At 45.8% G+C, this 27438-nt stretch overlaps 1 protein-coding gene across 2 annotated transcripts in view; it reads left to right on the top strand.

The window, feature by feature from the left end:
* LOC126539960 (proteasome adapter and scaffold protein ECM29) overlaps nucleotides 1–27438 on the top strand; it is a 467228-nt gene that overhangs the window by 341251 nt on the left and 98539 nt on the right. For both annotated transcript variants that reach the window (XM_050186788.2, XM_050186787.2), the window contains exons 32-34: nucleotides 2467–2526; nucleotides 15969–16125; nucleotides 16654–16745. In XM_050186788.2, the coding sequence (XP_050042745.1) occupies nucleotides 2467–2526; nucleotides 15969–16125; nucleotides 16654–16745 (309 nt within the window). The remainder of the gene's footprint in view (nucleotides 1–2466; nucleotides 2527–15968; nucleotides 16126–16653; nucleotides 16746–27438) is intronic.

Below are 27438 nucleotides of genomic sequence, written 5' to 3'. Positions count from 1 at the left end.
TGTTTTCTCCTATAGTAAGATCACAATCCGAGAGCTATTATGTCTGTAGGTGCTGCTTGAGTCGTAGTTTAGAATTTTTCCACCTATTTTAGCTTGATAAATTGAGTTAGTTCAGTAAATTCCTTGAATGACATGGAGGGCTTGGGTATGAGTAGTTCAAAAATCTTTTTGCCAAAATGACACCGACGTCGGGCGCTGACGCCGACGCCGGATTTTCTGTGACATTGGCTCCTTAACGCTATGTGTTAAAGGTGCACCATGACTTTACAGACACACTGTGTGTGCCCTACTCGGACTCTGTCACTGCTTCTTTGGCTTGCGCTTTTCTGAAAGCAATGTGAAGAGCTTCAAACTTCTCCAGCTGCACCCAGCAAATATGATGTATTATAGCCATGTTGAGTTTGCTAAACTCACTGAGAACTCCAAGGCTTTTACAGCATCAAAAACTTCAAGAAAAAGGGCATCTCTTGGTACGAGATGTGCCATAACAAAACTGGGGACTCTTCACAAACAACTTATACTCCGAACTTCTGCTTCAGGATAAGACATTCTTCCCCCCTGGGGCAAAAGCCATTGGGGTAGCTCTGGCCTTGCCAGTTACCACCTGCACTGTCGAATGCTCCTTCAGTACTATGAGGAGAGTGAAAACCTGGCTACGCTCAACAATGGCAAATTACAAGCTGGACGGCCTTTGTATGATGAGTGTGCACTGAGAGCGTGTAATGAAACACCAGAATTACTTTATCATCTGATTCATCGCCTAATTTGCCCAGAAAAACCTGAGGCGTCTGCAGCTGCTATTCAAGGAATACTGACTGACTGCACTTATACATGTTGGTGAACATATAGTGCTGTGTGCTAGTGATCAATTCGCATGAGTCGAAAATCTGCACGCAGCGAGACTGATCACTCTTTTCATGAAGTGATAGTAACCTTTTGCATTTCGCTTAAGAGGAAGCTTTAGCTCGGGTGCTGCTATCTAAATACATGTAAAAGGAGAATTCATTTTTATCAGCAACCACTGCACCAAACTAAACGAGGTTTATTGCATTTAAAACAAAATCTTAAAATCTAGTGACTGTTTGTTTTGAATTTTCGATTTAGGTCGTCAATTTTTTACTAAAAATTGGCAAAGATTGCAAATTATAGAAAATGAAACTATCAAGTTTATAACTCCGTAACTCAGCAATAAAAATTGATATCACAATTCTGTGAATTGCATCTAATAGTACGTCTAAAGTGGACAAAATTGATAGGTTACACGTGAATCTCAAAAAATTTACGTGATGTGTAAATACAGCTTTTGCAGAACCCTTGTACACAATGTAGCCAATTCATGTCAGATATAAATTGACACACATCGAATTTGTCCGCTTTGAATGATCTAATGGATGTCGTTTACAGAACCGCGATATCTGTTCTTGATGCAGAGCTTCTATTTTTTTCGAATTTTTGAAAACTCTTTCAATAAAATTCAGGCCCTAAATAAAAATACGCTTCCAACAGTCACTAGAATTTTACTTTCTCTCACAAATGCAACAAATTTCATTAAAGTCGGTCCAGCGGTTATCTCAGATAAGCTTTTTTGCGTTTCACATATATTTTAATAGGCCATGTTGCAGTTGGGCCCGAGCTAAAGCTTCCTCTTAAGTTTAATTTGTTGTTCATTAATAAAAATCAATGTACCTTCTCCAAGTCCCGTACCAATTTGCCGTTTCTAATTTTTGTCTCGTGTGAATAGTTTAGATCGTAAAGTGTGCCTCTTTGGTGCTAACCTACCTCTGACCCTCCCCTCCCCCCACCCTCTGCATAAAGTTCTGGGGACGCCCTTGCTCACAGATTATTTTCTCTTTTCGCTCCTAAAATGTTTTCATCACCGTGGTGTGCATGTTGACTTTGCTGCCTTTGGATAGGCAATCAGTAAGCTCTCACTTGTTAGTTTTAGGCAATTACCAGGAAGCTTATGAAGGCATAATTTGGTATGTCAAATTATCATTATGTTGAACTATTCCGTGATCCCCTTGGTATTCAATATATCTCAATTTGACTGCACTCCTTTGTTTTGCCTAACACCTAATAAGTGATGTACAGTTGAGTGCAAAAGTTTAAGAACCAGAGTTGCCACTAAGTTTCTTTGTTCTTCTCAGCCTAGGCATAAAGGCTGAGAATAAGTGTAATGCCCATGTGCGCCTGCTTGACCAGCACCACACATTTTCATGTCACATGACTGTGCTAGAAGAAACTAATTTAAAAAATTTTTTTTTTGCATATGTCGTGGGGTTTAGACTTTTGCACTTGACTTACCAGCAGTTCATCCATGTGAACATGGCATTTTAAGAATGTTTTATATGCTAGCAGTCAGGGTGAGGATGTCCTTTTTTGAAGCATTCCTCATGGCTGTACTACCAGTGACCTCTGTTATTTCAGTGGTGACTGCAGTGCTTTGTTTTGTTTGGTGTTGTCCAGCTTGATGCAGCCAGGGTTGCTGCGTCCCGAACATCGCCAGCCATGGAGACTATCAACTACGTGAGTAGCGGTTGTCTCATACTGCAACTTTTGACTTGAAGGCCATGCTTTTCCTCTCTTGGTGAGCCCGAGGGAGGCATAGAGACAGCACCATGTGCCCACAAATAATTCAACAGAGCATCTTTTCGAGTGCTTAGCGCAGAAACTTGAAACAAAATGGACAGAAGTCGAGACACACACAAGCACTACTTTCAACAGTGGTTTATTAGAAGTTGGATCACTGGTTTATATACCCAAGACAGAAACTAAGCATGCGTAAAGTATGAGCGAATGAAAAATGACAGTTCTCTCCTCGATAAGAATAGCGAAAGTGTACTGACACACCCATGGCCAAGCTTATCTGTTGTTGTCATGGGTTTGCTTGCTGATCTGGGCATTTTGTCTTTATGCCTGTGCACAACAAAGCTGTCGTGAAACAGAGGCGAGCAACCGCACATGCGGCAGTGTGCAGCTGACCAGCCATCACATTCTTTGCTGGCATTATCGCAGTGCTCTCTAAGCCCGTTGTGCTGACACCGCCCCATTTGCCCCACATTGTATTTGTCTTGTGTACATAAACTCGTGATCTGGCTTTTAATAAACTACTGTTGAAAGTAATGTTTGCGTGCGTCTCAACTTATGCCCATTTTTGTCTCAAGTTTCTGTGCTAAGCACTAGTAGAGACGTCGTACCAACAAGGCCAAAACTCAGCCCTGTCAACAGAGCACAATTTCGGCCGAATTTCTTGCTTGCAGGAACTCGTTTCATAGCTGTAGTGGTGCATTGGCTAGTTTAGGTGACTAATCAGCCAATTTAGATTGCCTTTACGCTTGTCTTTGGTAGGGGGTTTAAACAATAGCGTACCGAAGTGGATTAGAGTACTCCGCTTGGGCTTTCCCTTGTGTTCTTTTGTGTGCACATCTGATAGCATTCCCTGAGCTTGGGTCTCCTATGTTGAAAATTTTCATAGTATCGTTTAAGTGCCGAGTAGCATGTGTGTTGTGTTAACTACAATGGCACAAACTGGGAGGGAGGGGTAGGCAGAAAGAAAAAGACAAGAAGAAACAGAAAGGCAAGTGCACATTGTTATCTTTTCTTTTGCCCACATCCGGAGATAGCATTCAAGATTGTAGAGCACCAACTGGTCGAGGGACTGCACCAGGCACTGGCACTGTCCTGGGCGCCCAAGCCATTGCTGAAGAAAATTCTAACCACATCAATAAATTGTGCTTTTTTTTTATTGCTACTGTTAAACATGTTGCAAACTATAAATTAATATGTGAAACATGCCGTCTCATCATAGTAGGCAGATTAAGGCAGGTTGGATGCTCATTGTTGCAGGGGAAGAGAGCAAAGGTGGTATTCTGTAAGAGTCGACCTACAGACGACCGTTCATTTTAGCTGCTGCTGTTCATTGTAACCGCAGCTTCTGAGAAGGAAGACCCTTCTCGCAGCTGCACCAAAGAGAACGGTCTCCTTCTCGCTGGCACAGCTCCAACCAATCAGTGTTGGCCAAAATGGACAGTCGACTATAGGTGGGCTCTTACAGAATACCACCCCAGGAATCTAATAAGGATGAAGAGATGCACCAACAGGGCATACATTCAGCAGTGTGTGCGTGTCTTCTTTCTTTCCTCTCTTCATCTTTGTCAGATTCCTGCACTGTTCATGTCCAACATTGAACAACCAATGAGATCAACTTGAAACACTGCTCAAGGTGTATGCTGTTTAAGGAGAAACATCATAGGGGTAAAAAGTACCTTGAATAGGCGCTTCCCCCACCTATCTCGTGTCGCCTGTCTTGTGTACTTCTCCGCCTCGTCCCTCTTCTACGCTCTTTTTTTGTTTAATGTGGACAAATTAGGCGTCAAAAGGTCGTTCGACAAGGGGTCGGGTGGAGGGCTGCATGCAGCCCACAGGCCTTACATTGCCGAGGTCTGACTGGGCCAATCCGTCACGTTGCATTGTTTTGTAACACAGCTCCTCTATTTTATTGGGACTCAGGTGCACTGACCACTGAGGTGTGACCCAACTGCCACTAAGGAAGTTTTTTCTTGCGTCTTAGTAGGATGGTTTTTAAGCTGTTGTAGACCACTAAATACACTCAGCACTATTTAAAAAACTAGGGGTGTGTCCATAGGCGGAGTTTTCATTTTTCCGGGGGCGGGGGGGGGAGAGAAACTGGGGCCCAACCAGCTTCAGTTTCACAGCCTGAGTCCTCTCGCACCAACAAGAATCTGGCATCTCTCGTGCTGTAATCTACCTTCGCGTAATTGTCGTATACTTGGCTATCACTAATATTGCTTTGCCTTTGCAGCCTCTCTCTCTCTCTCTCTCTCTCTCAATTTTCTGCGAGTCCGAGTATAAGCGCTGCTGCACATGACTGCTGTTGATTCTGATTTTGAGTGAATCCAGTTTAGCCTCATTTCAGTTACAAAGTGCTCCAACTATCATGCACCAAGACTTCACCCTTTGAGGGTCGAATTATTTTGAGAAAAACTTTCCCAGGTAGTCAAATTACATTATTGCGGATCTTGAATGTACAAAATGTGTAAAGTCGGGAATAAATAGAAAAGAAAATTAGGAACAGTATTTTGGTGTCGGCATACTTAGAACTGCAATATGTTCAATAGTACTTCGGAGTGTGGTACTCCTTGAAACATTGCTACGCACAGCGCCTTATCGCAGTCTGCACACCTAAAATGCGTGTCTGTTCTCCTTTTGGAGCGGCGAGTTGTGTTAGTGCATACATGACATCTCTGCGTGCGGCTGCCTTGGGCAGAGGGCGAGAATACCTCGTGAGCGGTGGTGATAAACAAGCTAAGAGCAGCGCCAATCGAGATAGGAATCATCTTCCTCCGCCCCTGCGAGAGCATGTCGACAAAGAGAAAAATCACGTTTCACGCGCCTCTGTTGCGATCACGCGGCGGAACCAAAAGCGCGTAGCCGCTGAGAGCGAGAATACCTCGTGAACGGCGGTGATAAACAAGCTAAGAGCAGCGCCAATCAAGATGGAAATCAGCTTTCACCGCCCCTGCAAGAGCATGTCGACAAAGAGAAAAATCACGTTTCACGCGCCTCTGTTGCGATCACGCGGCGGAACCAAAAGCGCGTAGCCGCTGAGAGCGAGAATACCTCGCGAACGGCGGTGATAAACAAGCTAAGAGCAGCGCCAATCAAGATGGAAATCAGCTTTCACCGCCCCTGCAAGAGAGTGCCAACAAAGAGAAAAATTATGTTTCGTGCGCCCCCGTTGCAATCACGCCGCGAAACTGAAACCGCAATAGGGGTGTTGCCGCAGTCTGCGCGATGCGCTGAAGCTAGACATCAGTTCTGTTTATCTCCCCAAGAAGGTAGCACAAATTTCAAACGCTTCTTGTAAGTCCTAAGAGGTGGCAGCACCTCCCAGTGAGTACGCATCATCATTAGGGCGTGAAATTTCAAACGGAGGGTCGAAACCATACCCGTACGGCAAAGACCTTGCGGTACAGAAAACTGCCACCGTACATGTACGGCAAAAACCTTCAAAGGGTTAAAGGGGCCCTGAAACAATTTTGACGATTTTCTACAAACGTACTGAGTCGTTAGAGTAGGTCCTTCTGATCATTAATTGACACATCTAAGTGCTCCGCGTAAAGCATGTAATTTATTATAAGGATGTAAAAATGCACATCGCTGCCGATCGCAGCACACTGCTCGGCGGAATTTTAAGCCGCCCCTACCCATATGACGTAAATCGCCCATACGGCGTCAGTAGGCGTCAGTGGTAAACAAATGATGTTTGTAATAGTTGGCATGTTAGTTCATTTGTTTTTATAAAAATAAAGTAACATAAAGAGAATGCACAAGGACAATTTTTCAGTACACTTAAGCACTTCCGGCACACAACAGTAAGTGTCGTCTACTTGTGTTACAATGTGCTTCGTCTTTGACGAGAGCTCCGCAGTCAGTGTCGGTCTGTCTTTTCGCGAGCGCTATGATTCGACTTTGTTGCGTTGTGGACTGCAAACGTAGCGACTGGCAAAATGTCAAGCTGCGACATCGTGTCCTTCTGCGAGCCAGTAGACAAGCGGACTGGCTGCAGTGCATTGGACAGCTGCTATCCGATGGGCGCCAGGATTTGCGTGATTGCAGCCGTCACTTTACACCGGAAGATTACTAATGCAATAGCGTTTCGCGAGTCCGGTATTAGGGTAAACGCAAGTGCAAGGGGACAGGGCCTGGCCGTGTCCCCTTGCGTGCCATTTCAGGGAATGAAAAGAAGCGCAAATGTGAATGGTCTTCACAGTGCAGCCACCTGGTGGCATAGAGCTCAACCTCACACAGCAGCAGTAACAAAATGTATTCTTCTTTGCTACTGGTGTAAATTTTTCTCAGGAGTGTAATCGTTAACACGTTGCTTTTGTAAATGTTTAAAATGTTTTACACTTGGTTAGAGCAATATTAGCTCTTTCTTTGGCTAGTTAAGCTCTGCGCCAACGGGTGGCTGAACCGTGGAGACCGATCAGACAGCTCATGTACATCTACGCAAAAGTTCCTTCATCAGCTTGAGTTTATGCCTTCACTGTTCCGTCGAAACGTTCTGCTAGTGTGTGATTACCAGAATACCAGACACATTTGGCACTATGACAGAATGCTCGCAACGCACGCTGCTTCGATAGCTCTCGCTTGGGGTTGACGGCCAAGCCGCCAGCAGAGACGTTTCGCGCGGGCGAGGGCGGGCTCCAAAACAACCGGAAGTGGACGATGTGACGTCGCATCGTGACGCAGAACCAGTGAAGGTGGAGCTTAGCCGCGATCGCTCGGCCAACGAGTTGAGGAGGAAAAGCATGGCTAGGGAGGAGGGTAACTTGTAATCACTCGTAGCTCCACTGATACGTAACGCTTCACTTAAATTGTGCTGCGAATGTTCTACTTGAGCTGTACCCTACACGTCTACAAAATTTGTCCGAACCATTTCAGGGGCCCTTTAAAGAAAGAGCAGTAGTGTTACTCCAGCCGCCAGTAATTTTTTTGTTACTGAGATTTATTTTGGTAATTGCAATTATTTATCTAACTCGAAAAGTAGTGTCCTAATTATCAAAGTGTCAATGGGACATATGTAGGCACCCCCAAATGGCATCTAATTAAGGTGTTTTCAGCGACGTACTAATTGCGTACATTTTTTTCCGAATGGCAAAAAGACATCACAAAATAGGAAAAATGCAATGTGACTGCACTCCCACCGGCATTTAAAAGCAGCACCCTCGAATAAGCTGATTGAAAGCAATTGCATGCCTGTCGCTAACCCAAAGAGACAGTGCATCACCTTGATAATGGTGCGGAAGGAGCACCAACAGCAGTTGTCGCATTTCGCAGCTATTCCTTCCTCTCATTTCTAGGACACTTACTATCCGTCTCTCAAGGCCGACTGATCACATTGATAACAAAAGCCGCTTGATAACGCAGCTGAAGCGCCGCACTGACTATGCACGACACGTGAAAAGCAATGGAAGAGTCATGAAATCTTTCAGAATCTCAGCTCTGCTAGCACCGCATCGAAAGAGTGCGCATGCAGCTGTATTTTGTGCCAGAAACCAAATTAAAGTGACGGTTTTATTGTTCATAAAAATGTGTGTGTGCTGCAAAAACAGGTTCGTGCCAAAAAATAAAAGCGAAACCAACAGGCCGAGAAGCAACCCACATCTAGAGGAAAGGTTTAAGAAAAAAATATATATACCGTTTCTAAATAAGCCGAATTAGCAATCGGGATTCCTGCACAAAAAAAAGTAAGAAAACAACATCAGATTTCAGTTTGCTCTCATTATCTATGAATTCGTAAGCCCTGTTGAACACCAACTGCTGCCTAGAGGATGCGTTCGAATAGGTCTCCTTTTGCAGCAACGCAGTACTGAGTACGCTTTATCACCTCTTCAGTGGCTTTCTTTATGACCGATGCTCGAATTCTAGGGTAGGCATTCGTTATCCTTGCCTTAGCTAATCTGGTATCTGTGTTGATCATGGAAGCATGATCTTTCACATAACCCCAAATAACGATATCGAGTGGAGAGAGGTCAGCTGACCTACTCGGCCAATTTACAGGCCCATGCCCAAGGTATATGTAAACTGGTAGTGAGGCTTCCATGGAAATCCACATGTCAAGAAAATAGCGGCTTGTTGCAACCATTGCCATCTATGTATTGGGGAGACAACTAACAGGAAGCAAAAATACAAAGGTGACGTCACAACCGGAGATGACAGTGACGTCAAGATATTGTGCTGCGAGGCACGAATTTATGATTTCCTCTACCATGCATTTCGACCACTACTTCAGCAGTTACATTTATTTTGAGGCTGAGGTGAGCTTGGGACTCAGCTCAGCTGAAGAGCCATCATGTCGTTAAACTATAGGAGTTGTGTATGTCTTAATGGGAACATAATTATTGTATTACTGATGGCAGTTGCTCCAGTAGGTTCCTTAGAAAGGTGACCGAATAGGATGGAAATAAACGAGAGGGCCAGACGTTCCAAAAGCAACTTCACTTTTATTTGTCTAGGATATGCAAGCAATATAAGTGGCCAAACAAAACATGTTTCAAAAGATGAACAGTAATATGGCCAGCACACAGTTGTAATGTATAGCAACATATGTGAAACCTTTTCACGGAATCATTCGCAATACCGCGCGACACCATGTATCTATATTCAACACATAGATAACATTGCCCCGCATTTTCATTTAGAAAGCATTCGACTTACAAATTTTGCTGCTCTTCGGACACTCAGAGCCTTTGTTAGAGAGTGAACAAAGATAGCGTGATGTTTCTTTGCAGAGTGTTCAGCATTTATCGTCACGATGAGACACAGTGCATCAGATGCTGCATAGTGAACTTGCACGATAACAAAAAGCCTTCACTTACAACTTTCCCCAATTAATGCCGTCCACTAGCTCACGCAAAATTTGATGTGTAGTGCACAGCAAACTTTGAAGAAACACACAAGGAAATAAAAAAAAACTCGGATGAAGCCACCACATTCGAGTGAGCAGCGCCATTCCGCACGACATAATAGCTGGCTTGCACAGTCTTGCCAACGCCAGAAACGCGGGTTGGTAGGGGTCACCACGAATGAACTAATAAATTCTGAAATAGAAAAAGAAAATGACATTTGTTGTTTTAGAACAGCAAAAATATTTCAATATTTACGCTTATGACAGTATTCCGATTAAAAATGGTCGAATTCTTTTTAATAGGTCTTCTAGTTTCAGTGTTTGACCCCCCCTCACCTAGTCACACTTCAATCATGCAGCACTAACTGATATTTCTAACGATAGGGTTTGGCACGCTTTTCATTCCAAGCTTCATGACCTATTTGGATGGACCTTGCCATGCCTTCCAGTCTATTGCGCATAAAAAGTCGCATCCATCCAGTTGCGTGCTTGGCTACTGCTGTGTGCTGATGCCCCATCTTGCTGATGTCACAGAAGTGGAAGACGTGACTGCAGGACTTCACTGAGAAACTCATCAACCACTCCTTCAAGGATTTAGTCCACTTAACGCTGTCCATTCAGTGTGTGATAGAAGAAGATGGGACTGATTATAGCACCAGTGTAAATTCCGCACCACACATTGGATGACTACTGGTACTTGTGCCAATTGCGCTTTACACAGTGTGGATTGGAGACACTTGAATAGTGTGCATTATGCAAATTTACCTGGGTGCGTCTGCAAAAATTGGCTTTATCTATGCGCATGATGTTGCTCAAAAAGTCTGGTGGTGCACCCGCCTTTGTGAGGACCCGATTCGAGAAATCTAGGTGATTCTACAGGTTCCTATCTTTCAAGCATTGGTGCTGGTTAAGGTAGCACGGGTGAAAGGCTGTCATTTAGAATTCTTGAAACTGATGACTTAAAAATTGGTACCTGGGCGGCCACGTCCCGCACGCTAGCATGAGGGTTTGAGGCCATAAATGCTAGAACATCGGTATGTAGACTAGGTCTCAAAGATGGAATCCTCCGTTGCTGTTTCTTGATGCTGCCGGCTTGGCTCAGATTTTCATAATTTATGATGATAGTCGATGCATTTGGTCTACCACCACACTTCTATGACCAATATATATTTGTGACCTTCCTCTTGTTGCCATTTGCAGCTACAAAGGCAAGGATCATGTTTTCCTTCTGCTCATTAGAGAAAGACATGGTGACTGCGACGAAACAAGATGCACCTTTATACATTTGCACTGACGTTGTCTATTCGCCTTTGTGGTTACAGGTGTTGTGGCACAAAAAAAAACATCCATGCACTTTATCTACGCTAAGACAACAGCTGTAACAGCTTGTTTCTGACTAACACCAAACTCAATGTGTTAATTCAGCCAGGGCACGGCAGATAAGGCACTAGCTCGATCACAATGTTTTTTCTTTATTTCTTTTATTTTGTTCTGGCTAACTGAGAGGGAGCCTGTTCTAGGGCGCTGCTTTATGATCCAGGTGGGAGCGCAGTCACGTGGTACAGTGAAACCTCGTTAAACCGTAGCTGGCCGGAGCTTGGAAAAAGTACGTCCTAAACGGTAGTACTGTTTAACCGAAATAGCATGAGATCGCCCACTTACCTGTGGAAAACGGAACCCAGAGAGAGTGCGGTGAAAGGGGGAAAAACATGCAGTATTTATTCACTTCGCGCGACAAAAGTGTTATTTTCGTTTGATGCCGCGGCGGCCTAGCACAATGACAGCGGCCTCAAACTTACTGAAGCTGCGTGCCCGCTTTACAGCCAGCCCCCTCTTCTCGGCAAACACTCGCATGGTAGATTCCTCGTTGGCGTTACGTATTCTCCGTGCACGCGTGCAGTAGTGCTGCATAAGTCCCGGGGCACCTTTTTCATTGCTGGGTGTTGGAGTTTGGAATACTTTTCGTTTGGAATACAGTTACGTTATTGCGCCCCTGTTCTCTTCGTGACGATTGTGTTCATGAGGCTGACGTAACGTGCAGCTTATGCCACTGTCGGACCCGAATCGCTCGTGCTGTCGCTTTCCATGTTGTCCTCATCACTGTCGCTAGTCGACACTTCGGCAACAACAGAGGCAGCGATGGCGAAAAGTTGAACCTCGTAGCCGACATGATTTCACGGTCGCAGCAGCGCTGCTGAGCAACTTCTTCGCATTCCAAATGCCACACACCGTAGTCAACAGCAGATCCCTGTCGCGTGCCAGCGCCGACTTCTTCATGTCACGTTCGATAGCACGGACGATGTCTAATCTTTTTTCTATGCTGAGCACCCGGCGTCTTTTTTTATCCGAGCTTCAGCGTCACACGAGTCCTCGCTTGCACGACGCCATAACGCTCTCTGGCATGCCATCGAAATGATGTTGATGTTGATGTGGCTCCAGGCGCAAACGTGTATGCAATAAGCTGGTACGGTGTATGCGGATACAAAACACATTATGTTCAATGGCCGCTGAGTCGGGAATTTGACTTTACTACTTTTAAAACGAAACTACTGTTTAAGTGGCTACGGTTTAACGAGGTTTTACTGTATTTTCCATATTTCGCAGGATTTATTTATCAATCTTAAAAAATTAGTATGCAATTGATATGTCGCATAAACTACCACAGTTAGATGTCCCTTGGCTGCACCTACAAATGCCTCATTGACTGATAATTAGGATAGTATGTCTCACAATAGATAATTAATTACAATGACCAACTTAAATCTCATTAACGAAAACATTACTGGCAGCTACTCCACTGTGCTGGAAACAATATGCACTAGATTATCTTCGAGTAACGCGTTGCTCTTTTTTAAATCTTGGTGAATGATATTTCATTGGGACAGCCTACATATATATTTATGACCTCTGCATACAAGTGACGATGTTTCCATCCCTAATAAATGTTATAAATTATTAGAATTTTTTTTTTCATGAGTCGTTAGCATTGTTTACTGCAAAGAAAAGCAATACTAAGACACATATCATTCACATGCATTTCACATGCCATTGGTAAAAGACTCTGCCGAAGGGGTCACTCAAGTCTATAGGTTTTTTTCCAGGGTCAAAAAGCAAGCAAAGCAATTTGAAGCGAGGTGAACATACAGCAACAAATTTATTCTCTAGGCATAGGCTATCCATACCTTTAGAAATAATTGTTAATTGACTACCTCCTTCTCTTTCAAAAATATAATGAAATTTGTCCTGTGTATATGTTTAAATATATTGTGTATGTGCATAGTGTTTACAGTGTAAACTTGCTACAATGTTGAACTGAGAAAATACGGATGAGGCAGCTGCTGCTGGTGCTTCTAATGCACTTGTCCTCCTATTAAGATTTGCAGAAATAAAGCGACAGTGGGAATTAAGACATGCACATCCGCACCAGCCATCATGTAGTAAGCTACTAGCCACAATAAAATTTTAAGTGAAAAGGTCGAGGCAAGTAAAAAAAAACCTCAAATGATGTGAGTGAGAAAGCTCTAGTAATGACACTTTAGGTGTGTGTGGGGGTGACGGGGAGTAGGCTTCGTCATCGCCGAAGCTCCCCCCCCCCCTTGGAAAACTCAGCCCCCCGCCCCCTCCCCTCGGAAAACATTAAAGGGGGCTCGGGCCCAGAACCCCCCCCCCCCCCCCCTTAGTCGGTGCCTATGGGTGTGTCAATACTGCAATATTTGATTGCAAATTGAACAGGCAACGTTCAAATAATTTGATCTACAAATTGAATATCTAATACTTGATTTCCTGAATATTCAATTTTTCAAATATTGGTGCCTTTGGTGAATGACCCGGCTGTGGTCAGTGCGTTGATGCATGCAGCATTCCCATGGAGCGCAATCTCTCGGTACAAGGTTCAACCAGGTTGACGATACTGATAGAAACGATTAATGTGACGCAGACAGAGGGCACTACAACAGCAACGGAAAACACAAGAGCAGGTGTGAATATCAGGCCCATTCTTCACTGGAAGGCACTCTGATTGCTTTGAATACGCAAGTTCAGTGTTCACGCACACAGAATTGTGCAGTGTGCAGCTCTCTACCCACCGGCGACCACACACACAAACTTGGTGCACATGGTCATGGTAGTTGCCAGCTGGTGAACTGCAAACCCGAGCACCGCTTCAACGACCGTCTATCTAACCTATACGCATGATTTTGCGGCTGGTCACTCATGAACCTTCTGTTGGAACATATTAGCGACAAGCTTTTCGCAGTGGTTGGGGCCCGTTATCACATCGGCCAGTGACAAATTTTCGTCACAGCCACAGAATTAGCCATGCTGTCTAGCCCATTAGGCCTAATCGGAGCTGCATCGTTATGCATCTAACTGTGACTAATGTTACTGTTACCAAATCGACCAGATCTATGCACAGTGGTTGCACGACCCTCAGAAAGCCGACAAACCTTCTCATCAACGAAAGTGAGTGCACGAAATGACTGTTGCATGTTCACAGCCGCCATCTTTTGAAAATACCCTCATTCTGAATGCCATACGTAGGCGCACAATGGTATTTTTTCGTAGCTTCGAACGACCCATCACAAGACTAGCTTTGAGTTTACATGGCGGAGTCAAAAATATTATATGACAGCACGCTGACCCCTGGATGCAGATGCATTTAACAAATATCAGATGGATGCCATCAAAAAAAGGAGGGGGGAGGGGAAGAGGGGGGAAGGTCATGTGAACTTCTTGTGGGCCTCCCAATTTGAGAACTCTGTGCTGTCGACGCTGATGACTGTGCAGAGTGATGCCGAGTGATGTTCGGAAAGCCGACAAACCGCCTCGCAAACGAAAGTGATTGTACAGAAGGGCAACAAAGTTAATTACGGTTGCCATCTTTGCGGCACACCATGTGGCGGCCGCTTATTCCCAATATCATTCACAAATAGACATAGCTCTAGTTTTGTAGCTTCCCCTCACAATCTGTCACAAAATTGGCTTTGCATTTACACGGCGAGTGCAAAAGTGTCATGTGACTACAGTGCACAAAAAGCGGGTGGAGGAAGGAGCATCGTGTGAACATGCGGTGACCTTCCCGTTTTCAGAATCTTTCATAATTGGCAAATCACGCCGAACTGGACAATGAAATGACACCTACTCTTTACCATCTGTGCTGACCGCAGTCTACCAGCTCAGCGCCAACGATCGCCATGCGCAGAGTGGTCACGCAGTGCGTGGTCTGTGCTTATCGTCTGTTGCACAGATTGGCCTTACGCTAACCTGCCATGAAGGTGGGAAAACCATTCTGTATTTTGTAAAAAAACAAGCTTTCCATGTAATAAAAGATTGCCATAAAACATAGGTCCACCATTAAACTGAGAACTTATAGCATGCTACATTCTTGATGTGTCATGCTGGGAGACTCCTGACCATGTGCTCCTTCCCTGTTTTCCTTCTCAAAATTTGTAAGCAATAAATTTTCTGAAACTCTTTCTGATATTCAATTCAGTATCGGCTTTTTTTTCTTCTTGATTCGAAATCTACTATGCGGTATTTGCACACCCCTAGTGTCACGATCCACCCGGATTCGTGAACAAGGGAGGGATAGAGGCATCCTCCGATAGACGGATGCTCCACAGCGTGGTGGTGCTGAACGATGACTGACCGGCGAACAGCCATGCTCGTCGGTGTTTATTGCAGTGCGGTGACCAATGTTGCCTGCCGAGCTTTAGCATTAAAACTTCTTTCTGGGCGAGTTGGTGCATACTTGACATAAAAATTGTTACAGCGCAATCACATGCAACCACAAGTATGAAGGACGGGACACAAGTGCTTGTGTCCCGTCCTTCATACTTGTGGTTGCATGTGATTGCGCTGTAACAATTTTTATGTCAAGCTTTAGCAAGCCACCGAGCCTGGCGGCAAACTAACATTATGCCTGGGGGGCGTCACATGCTTGCTGGACCTAGTTTCAAGTACTTTGAGGGATCTACAGATTGAGACACACTGTCTTGGTGCTCTGTGTTGCCAGATAAAGATTGCCTCTGTTTAGAAAAAGTATGATACATTAATCTTTTGTCACGTGCGGTGCCATTGGTAGGCTTCAGTAACACGGATGTTCTTCTAAATCCAATCTCACTTTTTGGCCATTCTACGAAATATTGCAGTTCCTTTGATGCTGCAGTAATGTTAATTGATGGCCTGTAAGTAGGTAAAAAGATCTGAATTGTGATGATAACTGCTGCCTGAGAGGCATGGCTGCCTTCACGTTTCTACCAGCTGCAATACAAGCTGTGTTGGTTCAGAAGCATAAGATTTGTGCCTCCTCAGAAATCTTATGCTAGCAAATTCTCACAATTGGCACCTTTCACGTGCCTACTTTCTGTCCTACCTCAAGGATCACTGCACACGAGTCCAACTTGGTTCGCTGCACTGTTGCAGAAGCGTGCAACGCTGGGCTAGTTGGTTCAGCGGGGTTTTTGAAGGTATCAACAGTGCATAAAACGATGATGACAGCAGAAAAGAGAACAACACGCTGACTGGTGCTTTGCAGTGCGTGCAGTTTGTCGATGCCTCAGTGCTGTCGGAGCTGGTGCCCCGCCTGGTGGAGCAGAGCAAGTCTGCAGTGGGGTTAGGCACCAAGGCTGGCTGCTGCCACTTGGCCACCAGCCTGGCCCACCAGTGCCCCCTGGAGCTGCAGCCGTTCACCGGTAAGAGGGGATGTTTCGTGTGAGGCTGCATAGGTCGGGAAAATAAATGGAACTTGCTCAGGCTCACTCGCAAATTATTCTTTTGACTCAGGGATTACTCAGACTCACTGCAATTCCAACTTAGCTAGGGTCACTGTGACTGCCATACTTGGAGAGCACCAACTTACTCAGACTGTCTTGGGCTCTCTCATGGGTTGCTTTGGGTTCACTCATGAGTAACTTTGCTATCCTCTGGTTGGCCATGGTACATTGCAGGCTATGAGTACCCAGCCCTAATCTTGATAAGTCACTTGTGAGCTTCACAAGACTAGTTGTGACTGACTATGTGGCCTTCCAAATGCGTCTCGAATTGTCACATCACAGAAAAGCGCTTCAGATGAGCAGCATTACATACAAATTATGTGCAGTGTTCCAGCTGGCTGTAGAGTGAAACGTAGGAGTTTGGGAAATGGGGGTGTGGAGACAAAATAGTTGCTGCTTTTCAAGATGAAGGAGCTTGACTGTGGCTCCCCTTCTATTGCAATGCAGGCAAGCTGCTGCGTGCCTTTGTGCATGGCCTGAGTGACCGGAATGCCACTGTACGACGCTGCTGCGCTACAACTGTTGGTCACTTGACAAAGGTGAGGCTGCCAGGGGAATGAAGGTGGACACTCATTGCACACACACAGTTTGCTGCTACACAAAGTGTGCTGTGAGTGGCTGTGTAGTCGGGCATGTTTGTGTGCTTACTATGAACAGCGTCAGTGTGATAGTCTGCCCTGTTTGGTGCTATTGTAGAGTAAAGGTTTACAAACTGGGCCTTGCAAAACTGAGTGGCTCCACACACATTGCATTCGTGGGTTTCATGAGCACCCAACCCACATTCACTATCTTGCATTCCCTTTTAATATCTATGTTTCTCTTTTAGGCTTGTGTTACACGATTTTTGCACACCCATCGTACATGCATTTTGCCACTTGGACCTGCATGGAAGATGCTAAGTGCTGTCCAATTTGCTGATGCATTCCTTCATGCTCATAAGAATACTCCAAAATATGTTCACAGAAGTACAGCAGAATTTCAATGATATGATCCTATTTCATACGATTTCCTGGTGCCAATGTTCGCAAAATCAAAAATACAAAAAATTACCCACTACAGTTACGCTTCTTTTGTACTGGTTAATATGTTCCTTGAAGAAGTCACCTTTTGGCACAAACATTCAGTACATTCCCAAACTGCGATCATATGATACGTTTTCCTACCACTAGATCACATATGAGCAAATAAGGCGCAAGGCATGTGCAATCAGGAGCAGTAGGCGTGCACCACGGCATCTTCCACGTGCTACTTGCCAGCCTGCATCACGTGAAAATGCCGGCACACGCTCAGTTTCCTCTTCCAATACGAGCAGATATCCTTGCAGGTCGTCGCACATCGCAACTTCGTCCATGTACATCGCATTCACAGCTATCACCACCGACCCTATTGTGATAAGCACCTTCACCTGTCTGCTTCACAACATGTATGACATAGTGCCATTGGAAGTGTACTGCATGCCTTTAGTAGGCAATAAACCCAAACCCGTTGCTGTTACCTGGTGCAGGCAGCGCACAGTGAGCTATGAACGGAATCACAGAGAAGTGGTTCGCTTGAAGGTCGCATGCAGTCGTGAGCATGACCTCAAGGATTGCAAAGGAAATTGTGGCCAACAGCTAGTCCTGCGCTAGCTGGTGCGATGAGACAGAGACGCTGATAGCAGCTCCTTTGGTGGCGAGCATTTGCAAAAGACAACTGCTTGACGAGAGGCAATGGTGCGATGCGTTCAATATGAGTGAAGGAGAGTCCCAAAAGCATTTCAGGCTCTCCAAAGACAGAGCGACGGATTTGCAACAAGCTAGAATATCTCGGACCACAAGATTTAGTGGCATTGACATTGAGACGAAAGTGCTGTATACACTGTTTTTTTCTGCGACTGGTTGGTTTCAGTGTGTCTAGAATGAAGAAGTGATTGGGTTGTCGCAACAGTCTGTCAGTCGCATCATTACCGCCATCATTAGGGCCAATACGGTTTGGGAAAAAGGGAAAGTGTAGCTGAGATATCCATGAACGCTTCCTTGACCTTGGCAAGATTCTCAAAGTTGGGGGATGTGGGGACGGAACTCACGTCACAATCCTCTGCCCTAAGAAGCACAGCTCCCGTGAAACGTATTCCTATTAGAGCTACGGCCTACACCTAGAGGGAACCACCTTGATTGCTTAACGTATGGCACACCACCTAGCGAGGGGGGAAGGGGGGGCAGGACCACTCGTGCCTTATTATAACGAAGTTGAAAGGGAAGCTGAAATTACTTTGTCATATCCGTTACTTCATTATATCCATTATTACCATTTACTGCTATATATGGCCATTTTGGTGCAAAATTGTAAACGTACAAATAACAAGACAGCTTTGCGACCTGCAGAACTGCTGCATGGCCACGCATGCATTGAAATTGGATGAAAGACAACAAAAGAATCTTCGGCATGTGCCACATGCGACTTAGCACCTGATGCGACAGCCTTTATATAGCTGCCTTCTGTTCCATTGTGGTGGGCTTTGTGAGGTTCTCACCTGTGCTCTTGGGATAAAGGAACAACAGCGCAGTAGTGCAAACAATCACAAGGGCACTTATGGCAGCTTTCATAGACTAATGCCTGCTAGCCGAGTTGCTATCCACAAAACATGCCGATGGGCGCGCGACAAATCGCGGAAGTCCGACTCGGCATGACCGGATAATGAGTGAATATGTTCGCCCCATGATGGATGCCAATGCCTGGTCATTCAAGCGTACGGGCACGCGAATGGTGGCACGTTCGAACGATTGTGTTTGTCCATTCTGGGGTAGGCCTCGCGAGAAGGTGTCGCAGAAGCATGGATTGGCGCACGCGGAGAACGTCCGCGCCACTTGCCGACCCCGAGCCAAAGAGGAAGAGCCTTCTCCTTTTTGGGCCTAAGTAACCTCGCCGTAAGGTGGCGTTAGCGGAGCAACACTCGCGCCATCTCTCGTACTACCCTGCAAGAATACCGACCGCCACAGTAAAGCCACGCAGCAAAGCCATATTACAGGAGACGGGAGCTATGCGAGAAAACATATCAGGGGACACGTCAGAGTCGCGCATCCCCACAACTTTCGCATCGTCTTTCCGCTTTGCTTGTTGCGGTCGAGCAGCATGTGGCACACAACACTGCGCTCCGCTTTGTTATCAAAGAGGCAAGCAAACTTCGCCGCGCTATCTTTGCTTGGCCGGCTTGTGGCCTCCGAGATTGTACCGATGCCAGTGCGATCTCGGAGGGCATGCCCATCTGCCAGCTCTCATGGAGCCTGGCATAGAGAGGGAAATGTGAGTGCACAACCTGGGCGTGACCCTACGAAATTGAGCCAGGGAGATCTCTGAGGCTAAGGGCCCAGCTGCGGCTGCTTGCGTGGCACTCTGTAGAGAAAGAAGTTAATCCACTAATATTTGGCACCATCACGCGTAGCTGCGCAGGCTTGGGCGAGTCTCCCCGAGATTGCACCCATGAGATGTCAGAGGCCACGCCCAGCTGAGCCTGCCTGCGGCATTCTGCGCTCCGCACAGAAGTTAATTTACTTATCCTTTGCACTGCCGAGCAGCATGGTGTGGCTTGCGCAGGTGTGAAGCTACATGCGGTGGTGAGAAACACTAGTGTTGCTCGGCAACATATTTGGCACAGGGACGTGGGTGTTTCGAACTGCCACAGCGAACAAGTGTTGAACCCCGCAAAAAGTGTTAGGTCCGTTCGATTAACCTGCTCCACTGTGAACCAGTTCACAATAGTTTACAATAAGTACAGAAATTGTGCAGCTTGATTTCTTCGGTGCAGGCACAGCGCGACACTCAAAACGAATGCCAAGGTGCAGACATGGTGCATACATTTTTTTCTGACTAATGTGCACGGAGTGCGTAAGCTGGAGAAGTCCTGAACTGCTGGTATGATCGGCTCCTGACGTGTAAGTGCACCCGTACTTGCGTAGACACAGCTGATGCACGTAAGTGCGATTTTAACGGTGCTTGCGCGCGTGCGCTGTGTCGTCTGCTGCGCTGCAGTATCGCACCTGTACGTCTGTACCAAGTCGGCACTGACAGAAGAGAGGATGCAGCAAAATCGTGAACCAGCTCTGCACTTTTCCTGCACCTTTTGAACTGAACGGCATGGTTCAGAGGGCGCCATTGCTGCACCGCTGAAAATAATGGCAGTGTGTAGCACCTCGTGAACTGATTCAGGCGGTGCAGGCGAATCGAACGTACCTGATGTACTCAGTGTGCAACAGTCGGGTATTTTTGGTTTTATTACCTAGTTCAATAAAACTAGGTAATAAATAAATGGATCTCTATGGGGATTTCAAGGGTAATTTCATTTGCTTTGTTTAATCCCATTTTATTAATTCCATTTTAATCCCAGGCTCGAGTGTAAAACAACACAGTATAAAATTAAACCACCAGCTGTCCATGTCAGAAGCCCACAGCTATTACTGGAAATTAAACGTTCGAAGAATTTTATACAAAGCAATATTTTTTATTGAACTGGCAGCATCTTTAAATTACTATATTTTCGCATTCGGTTAGATTAACTCCCAGCAGATTGCCGCTCGTTGATTGGTCTCCCTCCCACCGCGACGTTCCACTCTTTCTCCGAGTGACGTAACAACCCAGATTTTCTGTTGGCTTGACAATATTCACTCCGTCTGCTCTACTCAACTGCCTGACGACACCTTAAGTCTTCCCATAGACAGCACTACTCTGTTACCACCGCCGGTTCATCATCCTTAGAGGCTTTCCTTCCATTTGAACCAGTTCAAAAGCGAACTGGTACAAAATACAACCTAAATTCTATTTTGTTTCGGTTTCCTGTCGCCGGTCTGAAAACATTACACAATAGGAAAACCACAAAGCCCATCTTGTACCACTCGGGTCCCACCAGCATCACGCAGGTCAACATCTTGCACCGTAACGATTCTCGCCTAGTGGGCACGTGAAAATTTCCCGCCAAAATGCCCTGCCCAAAGAAGCTTCTGACACATTCCGAAATTAAAGAGCACAAGCGTTAGCTTGCTGAAGCTGCAAAAATGACAATGCGTGTCTCGGGCTGTTCGGACCGCAACAGCTCAGTGTGCGTTGTTTTCTGCTCTAACGATTCATTCAGTGCTTTGCATTATGTACAGTTAATAACCAATTTTTCAGACGCCTGATTTTTCTATATGCCCATAATTTGGACGCCTTTGTGGCACTGCCAGTACCCCATAGAGTCAAATTATAAGAGTAAATAAGTAAACTAGAAGTCAATGTATAAGAACATCTGAGATTTCGGACACAGAAAACCTTCGCTGTCTGATTTTCTGGACTTTCTGCCATGACCGCAGCTCCAAAACGACATTATAATCCAAGCGACCATTTTATCTCGCCGCCTCGAACTGGTGCTCTCGCAAGCGCAGATTCGCTGGCGGCCATAGCTACCGCCCCAGTGGTACAAAAATTCCTGGCACAATGCTGGCCCGCAGTTGCTGGCCAACCTGGCCGAACTTGGCTCATGGTCAGCTGCTCAGTGCAGCCCACATCTGGGGATTGACACTGGCCTCACGTTGGCCGTCGTTATAGCCAGCGACACTGGGCCGACCAGAATGGCCAACCTGGCCAACTGTTAGCCACATTAGGACCACGTTCGGCCTCGTGATAAATAGCAAAATTTGGTAGGTAGCTCGTTTAGTATCTATTTGTTTTTATACCAGGTGTTATTTAGCTGCACCAAAATTTTTTAGATTGCCTGTGGGAGATAGCACCATTCTAACCCTTGAGCAAAATTACATGCATGATGAGACGGTCATTACTTCTACGAGAAATCAAAATGCTTAATTGAATAATTAACATAACTGCACGAATTACCTTTTTAATTATTCAGCTTTCGGAACACATTTCAATCTACGAATTATAGCAGGCAAGTTCGCAAGGCGTATCCACTTGGAACAAATTCTCAGGATTACACCAGTTTCAAGATACTAAATGTAGAAGTGTCAGACGAAATGAATTGGCGTTCCAGTTACTTTTGTTTAATGCATAAAAATGTGTTTTCATAACAACGTAACTACAATAACAGTTCAATTTTATTACTGCAAGTTTGATAGCGCATATCTTGAAACCGGTGAAGTTCTCAGAATTCGTTCCAAGTGGATATGCTAAGCAAACTAACTAGCTACTATTCGAGAAGTGAAATAAGTGTCATAAAGTAATTAATTACAAAGTCGATTAGTGTAATTATGTTATTCCGTTGAGCGTTCAGATTTCTCGTAGAAGTAATGGCTGTGCTCATAGAGTAATTTAACTCAAGGGCTAGCCTTCTGCTATCTGTCACAGGCAATTTTACAGCAAAGCTGTTAAAGGCTAGTTCCCCCAGGATCGTGTCCATGTGTAGACACAATAAGCTTCGCCTTCAAGAGTGAAACGCAACAGCGTTCCCGTCGACCCGCCAAGGGGTGTAAGACAATGCGCTACGGCACAGCGATCACTTATGAGGCGCCCCGCATCGGACTTTGCACCCACCAATCATGCGGTTAGCGCCGAGCAACGCAGCGTTCGGCGCGGCAACGAAACGTGCGCCTGATCAAGCGGAACGAACCAAAGAACTCGGTGTCTCTGAGGGAGAAACGGTCTACGCGAGCAAAACGATGGGCCTGACGTCTCGATGGGATCGTCCTCTATCTCGCTTGGGAGCACCACGCAGACGCATGACTCCTCCGAAGCAGCTCGCCACACATCGCAAGGGACGCTTTTTCACCAGACGCGCTACGGCGCAGCGATCACGTCAGAGGCGTCCCGCATCGGACGCTGCACATAGGAATCGCGCTGTGAGCGGAAAGAGGAGCCGCGTCGCCTAAACACGAGGGTTCGAGTGATGCACGCTGGAAGTTGGAAGGGGAGAGAGCGAGAAAACTTATTAAACGCAAGGGTAGCGGGGCATCCTCGTACCAGTCCCCGCACGGTCCGAAGGGGAGAAGCGGGCGAGTGGCGCGCCACGCGTCGGGGCAGCGCCGCACATTGCGAGGAGGGGTCTTCTGTGTTTGCCGCAAGATGGCTCTGCATGTGCACAGAGCGCAGCAGAAGAAATGTAGCGGAAACGTACTTAGCTACTCGTGTAACTGCGACTTCTGTAAGTTAGTTACATGCTCAGCGGAACCAATATACACCGCAGTATAACTTTCTACGGCACGTTTCTAAGGCAACACCGCATTCACTAGAGGCGCTTTTGTACCGCTTTGAAGCATCGAACTCGTAGCTGAGTGGTAGCGTCTTCGTTTCACACTCCGGAGACTCTGGTTCGATTCCCACCCAGCGCACCTTGCAAGTCGTTTTTTATTTATGAAGTGCTTCCTGGTATTTATCGCTCACGGCCAATGCCGCCGACACCGACGACACCGGCTTTTCTGCGACACGAGCTCCTTAACGCTATCGCGTTAAAACTAATATTGTCAGAATTGGCTCCAGCGTCGTCTTCTTTCACAGCTGGCTCGTTGGCGCCCCTCAGCGCTACCATGCGAACACGCTCGTGCCACTACTGCCGCATTTGTCATCATCATTAATTAAGAAGCACAAAGACATAACCAATTTTACAGCGAAGCTAGAAAGGGCCAGTTCCCTAAGGATTGTGTGCGTGTGTAGACACAAAACTCCCCATACGTGGGCTGATCCTGAAGATAGTGCGATGCCGGGCCGACCTGCGGCGGAGGTGAAGCAGGCGTTAAGCACTCACCAGTTGTTGGCAGACTCCGAAGTGAAATACTGAGCCGACACGGGGCGGAGTTGAAGCAAGCATTAAGCACTCCCTACACGTGGGCTGATCCTGAAGATAGTGCAATGCCGTGCCGACCCACAGCTTAGGTGAAGAAGGCATTAAGCACTTCCCATACACGGGCCGATCCCTAAGATAGTGCAATGCCGGGCCGACTGGTGGCAGAAGTGAAGCAGGCATTAACCACTCCCCATACGTGCACCGATCGCAAAGCTGGTGAAATACCGAACCAATACACAACGAAGGTGAAGCAGGCATTAAGCACTCCCCATACATGAGCCAATCCCCAAGATAGTGCAATATAGATACGTGCAGTTTGCCATTAAGGGGCCTACATACACAGCTTCGCTGATCATCCTTCTTCACAGAGTGGAAGAGCACTGAGTTTTTTTTTAATTTGGTGGAGCTAAAAAAAGCACCCTGTATGTATTTGTAAAGCAACCACACATACACACTATTGTAAGGCCAGCATACACAAGTACAGAATGCAGCAAATTATTTTTTTCCATTTATTGAACAAAGATCTGTAAACGGTACGTGGCAGAAGTGCTCAGACTTGTTGGCATGTTTTATTGCATGTCACTAGACTAAAAGCTGCACTGCGGAAATTAGGAAGAATACCTTATTTGGTATTGACATTTTCTAAGTACTGCTTCAAAATAAATGTTGTTTGATATACAGTAGAACCCCGCTGTTACGTTCCTCACTGCTGCGTTTTCCCGGCTGCTACGTCGTTTTCATCCGGTCCCGGCATAGCTTCCATAGGATCCAATGTATAAGGAACCCCGCTGTTACGTGGTAGTTGTGAAAACGTTCCTGCATGATGCGTCGCAACCCGAACCCGCCTGGGCTAAAGTAGGCAACGCGCTCCAACCGCCATTTTGGCTTTTGACGAGTTTTGACTGGGCTTGGCCGGGCTTGGCTATGGAACTGGCTGCAAAAAGCCTCACGCCAGTTCGAGAGGCCGCCACTAGGTGGCCATTCGGGAAAAATGCTTTCACTATGTGCTCACTATCATCACTGTGATTACGGTCACCGCATGGTTTGTTGGACGGGTCGACTCACGGAGGAAGGAAACTCGGGAGAGGCCCTGACGTCACTCTTTGTGAAGCTATAGCTAAAGGGAAGCCGGAAGTTGGTGTTGCTCATGGCGTTGCTCCACCTATAGGGCCAACTCTCCTCTCTTGTTTACATTTCTTGCGAAACCACGCCGCGCTGCGCGCAACCGGGCTGCTCGGACGCGCACGCTCCGCAGCAATACTAAACAATCGTTAGCACTTTAGCATGATTACGCCAAAGAGGGCAACATTTCCCACGGATATTCCTTCGTCCGTTGCCATTGCCGTGGCGCGGTGACGACGAGGAGCAAGAGCCGCATGATGCAGGGGAGTTGCCAAATCCTAGCTTTGGAGAAGCCGTCGCGGCTCTGGACCTCCTCCGCAGGTACGTTGCACCTCACAGCGACGCTGACAGCAATGCGGCCTTCCAGGCCATTGAGAAACGTGTGGTGGTTTCTAGCGAGCGAAAGAAACGGCAAGCCACCATTCTAGACTTTTTTAAGTTCTAAGCGCACTCCGTGGAAATAAATTGTCTATAGTTGAAGCTGCACTTTTTTCATTCATTTTCGGAGCTTTCCTCACTGTTGCGTTTTCCTGGCTGTTACGTTTTTTTTCCTCGGTCCGGTGAAAAACGTATCGAACGGGGTTCCACTATATGTACCATATAAAGTCCATACAATGATAAGATAGTGCACTTGTTTCTTAACACGTGCTTAACTTGTTTTTTAACACATGCCTCACCTTTGGTTTGACGCAGCTAGTATCTACCCCAACGCGAAAAAACGAACAGTGCTCTAACATATACTCTACCTTATCTTAACATCCCATCCCGACAATGTTTCTTCTGTAACACATCTACCAGAACTAAGTGATCACTCAGTACTGCATGCAGAATTATCCTGGCAGCTACCTCAGTGCAAAAAATCAAAAAAGAAAATAACACTTTACGATAAAGGTGATTACATCAGCATCAACAATGCACTAATCGAGTTTTACAGCTGGTACATTATAGATTTCCCGAAGCGCACAGTAGACCACAGTAGACACCAACTGGATGCTTTTTAAAAATAAAATTATCGAACTCTCTGAGACTTGCATACCAACTGTCATTTTAACAGACCGGCCTTTGTCCCCATGATTCAACAACACATTAAAACGACTAAACTATAAAAAGAAAAGATTCACGGCGGCCGCATTTCGATGGGGGCGAAATGCAAAGACACCCGTGTACTTAGATTTAGGTGCACGTTAAAGAACCCCAGGTGGTCCAAATTTCCGGAGTCCCCCACTACGGCGTGCCTCATAATCAGAAAGTGGTTTTGGCACGTAAAACCCCATAATTTTTTTTTTTAAAAAGAAAAGATTGTTTCGTAAAGCCAAGCATTCCAATACCGCTCCTGCCTGGGAAAAATATTACGCCAGTGAAAAGGCGTTTGATTCTTTGGCCGCAACAGCTAAACGAACCTTCTACTCAATCAACAAGACTCCCTAACATGCTGCAAAACAATCCCAAACAATTCTGGAAATACATTATCCCAAATAACCGTAAACCATTAATATGATACGATAACGACAATAACCGTGTTCCAGACCATAAAGTAGCTGAAGTACTAAACTCGGCCTTCTCTCCATGTTCACTTCTGAACTTAACACTGACCTCCCAGACTGTCCTTACCTCAACAACCCAACAATGCCAGACATAACGATCGAGGCATATGGTATCACCAAGCTAATTGAATCCCTCAAATTAACATCCTCGGCCGGCATCGATGGAATCAATTCCAAAATGTTTAAGAACACTGTGCACATCTCTAGTGTATTCTTATGCCATATCTTTCACCAATCATTATCATCTGGAGTGGTGCCGCAAGACTGGAAAATAGGTAAGATAATTCCAGTACCAAAAAAAAAGGATCATCGTCATCGTGCCACAATTACCGTCCAATTTCCCTCATCAGTGGTTGTTCCAAACTAATGGAGCATATAATTTATTCTCATAATGTAAACTATCTAACATCCGCTAATTTCTTCAATCCTAATCAACATGGTTTTCAGAAAGGTATGTCCTGCGAGGCTCAACTAGCTCTCTTCGTTAATGACATCAGCTCGCATCTTGATCAAAACATACTCATAGATGCCCTCTTCCTAGATTTTCAAAAGGCTTTCGACAAGGTTCCTCATGAACGGCTCTTCATAAAACTATCGCGACTTAACCTTAATTCTTGTGTTATCCAATGGATACGCAACTTTCTGACTAACTGTCAACAGTTTGTTTACGCTAACCAATGCTTGTCTAATTTATCATCTGTTATCTCCGGCGTGCCGTAAGCCACAGTTCTGGGGCCACTACTCTTCTTAACATACATTAACGACTTACCGATAGGTTGTTCTTCCAAAATTCGTTTAATTGCTGATGATTGTGTAATCTATCGT

The sequence above is a fragment of the Dermacentor andersoni genome, chromosome 2 (assembly GCF_023375885.2).
Source record: "Dermacentor andersoni chromosome 2, qqDerAnde1_hic_scaffold, whole genome shotgun sequence".
NCBI lineage: Eukaryota > Metazoa > Arthropoda > Arachnida > Ixodida > Ixodidae > Dermacentor > Dermacentor andersoni.
The sequence above is the reverse complement of the archived record's forward strand: the minus strand, read 5'-3'. Positions and strand labels throughout refer to the sequence as shown.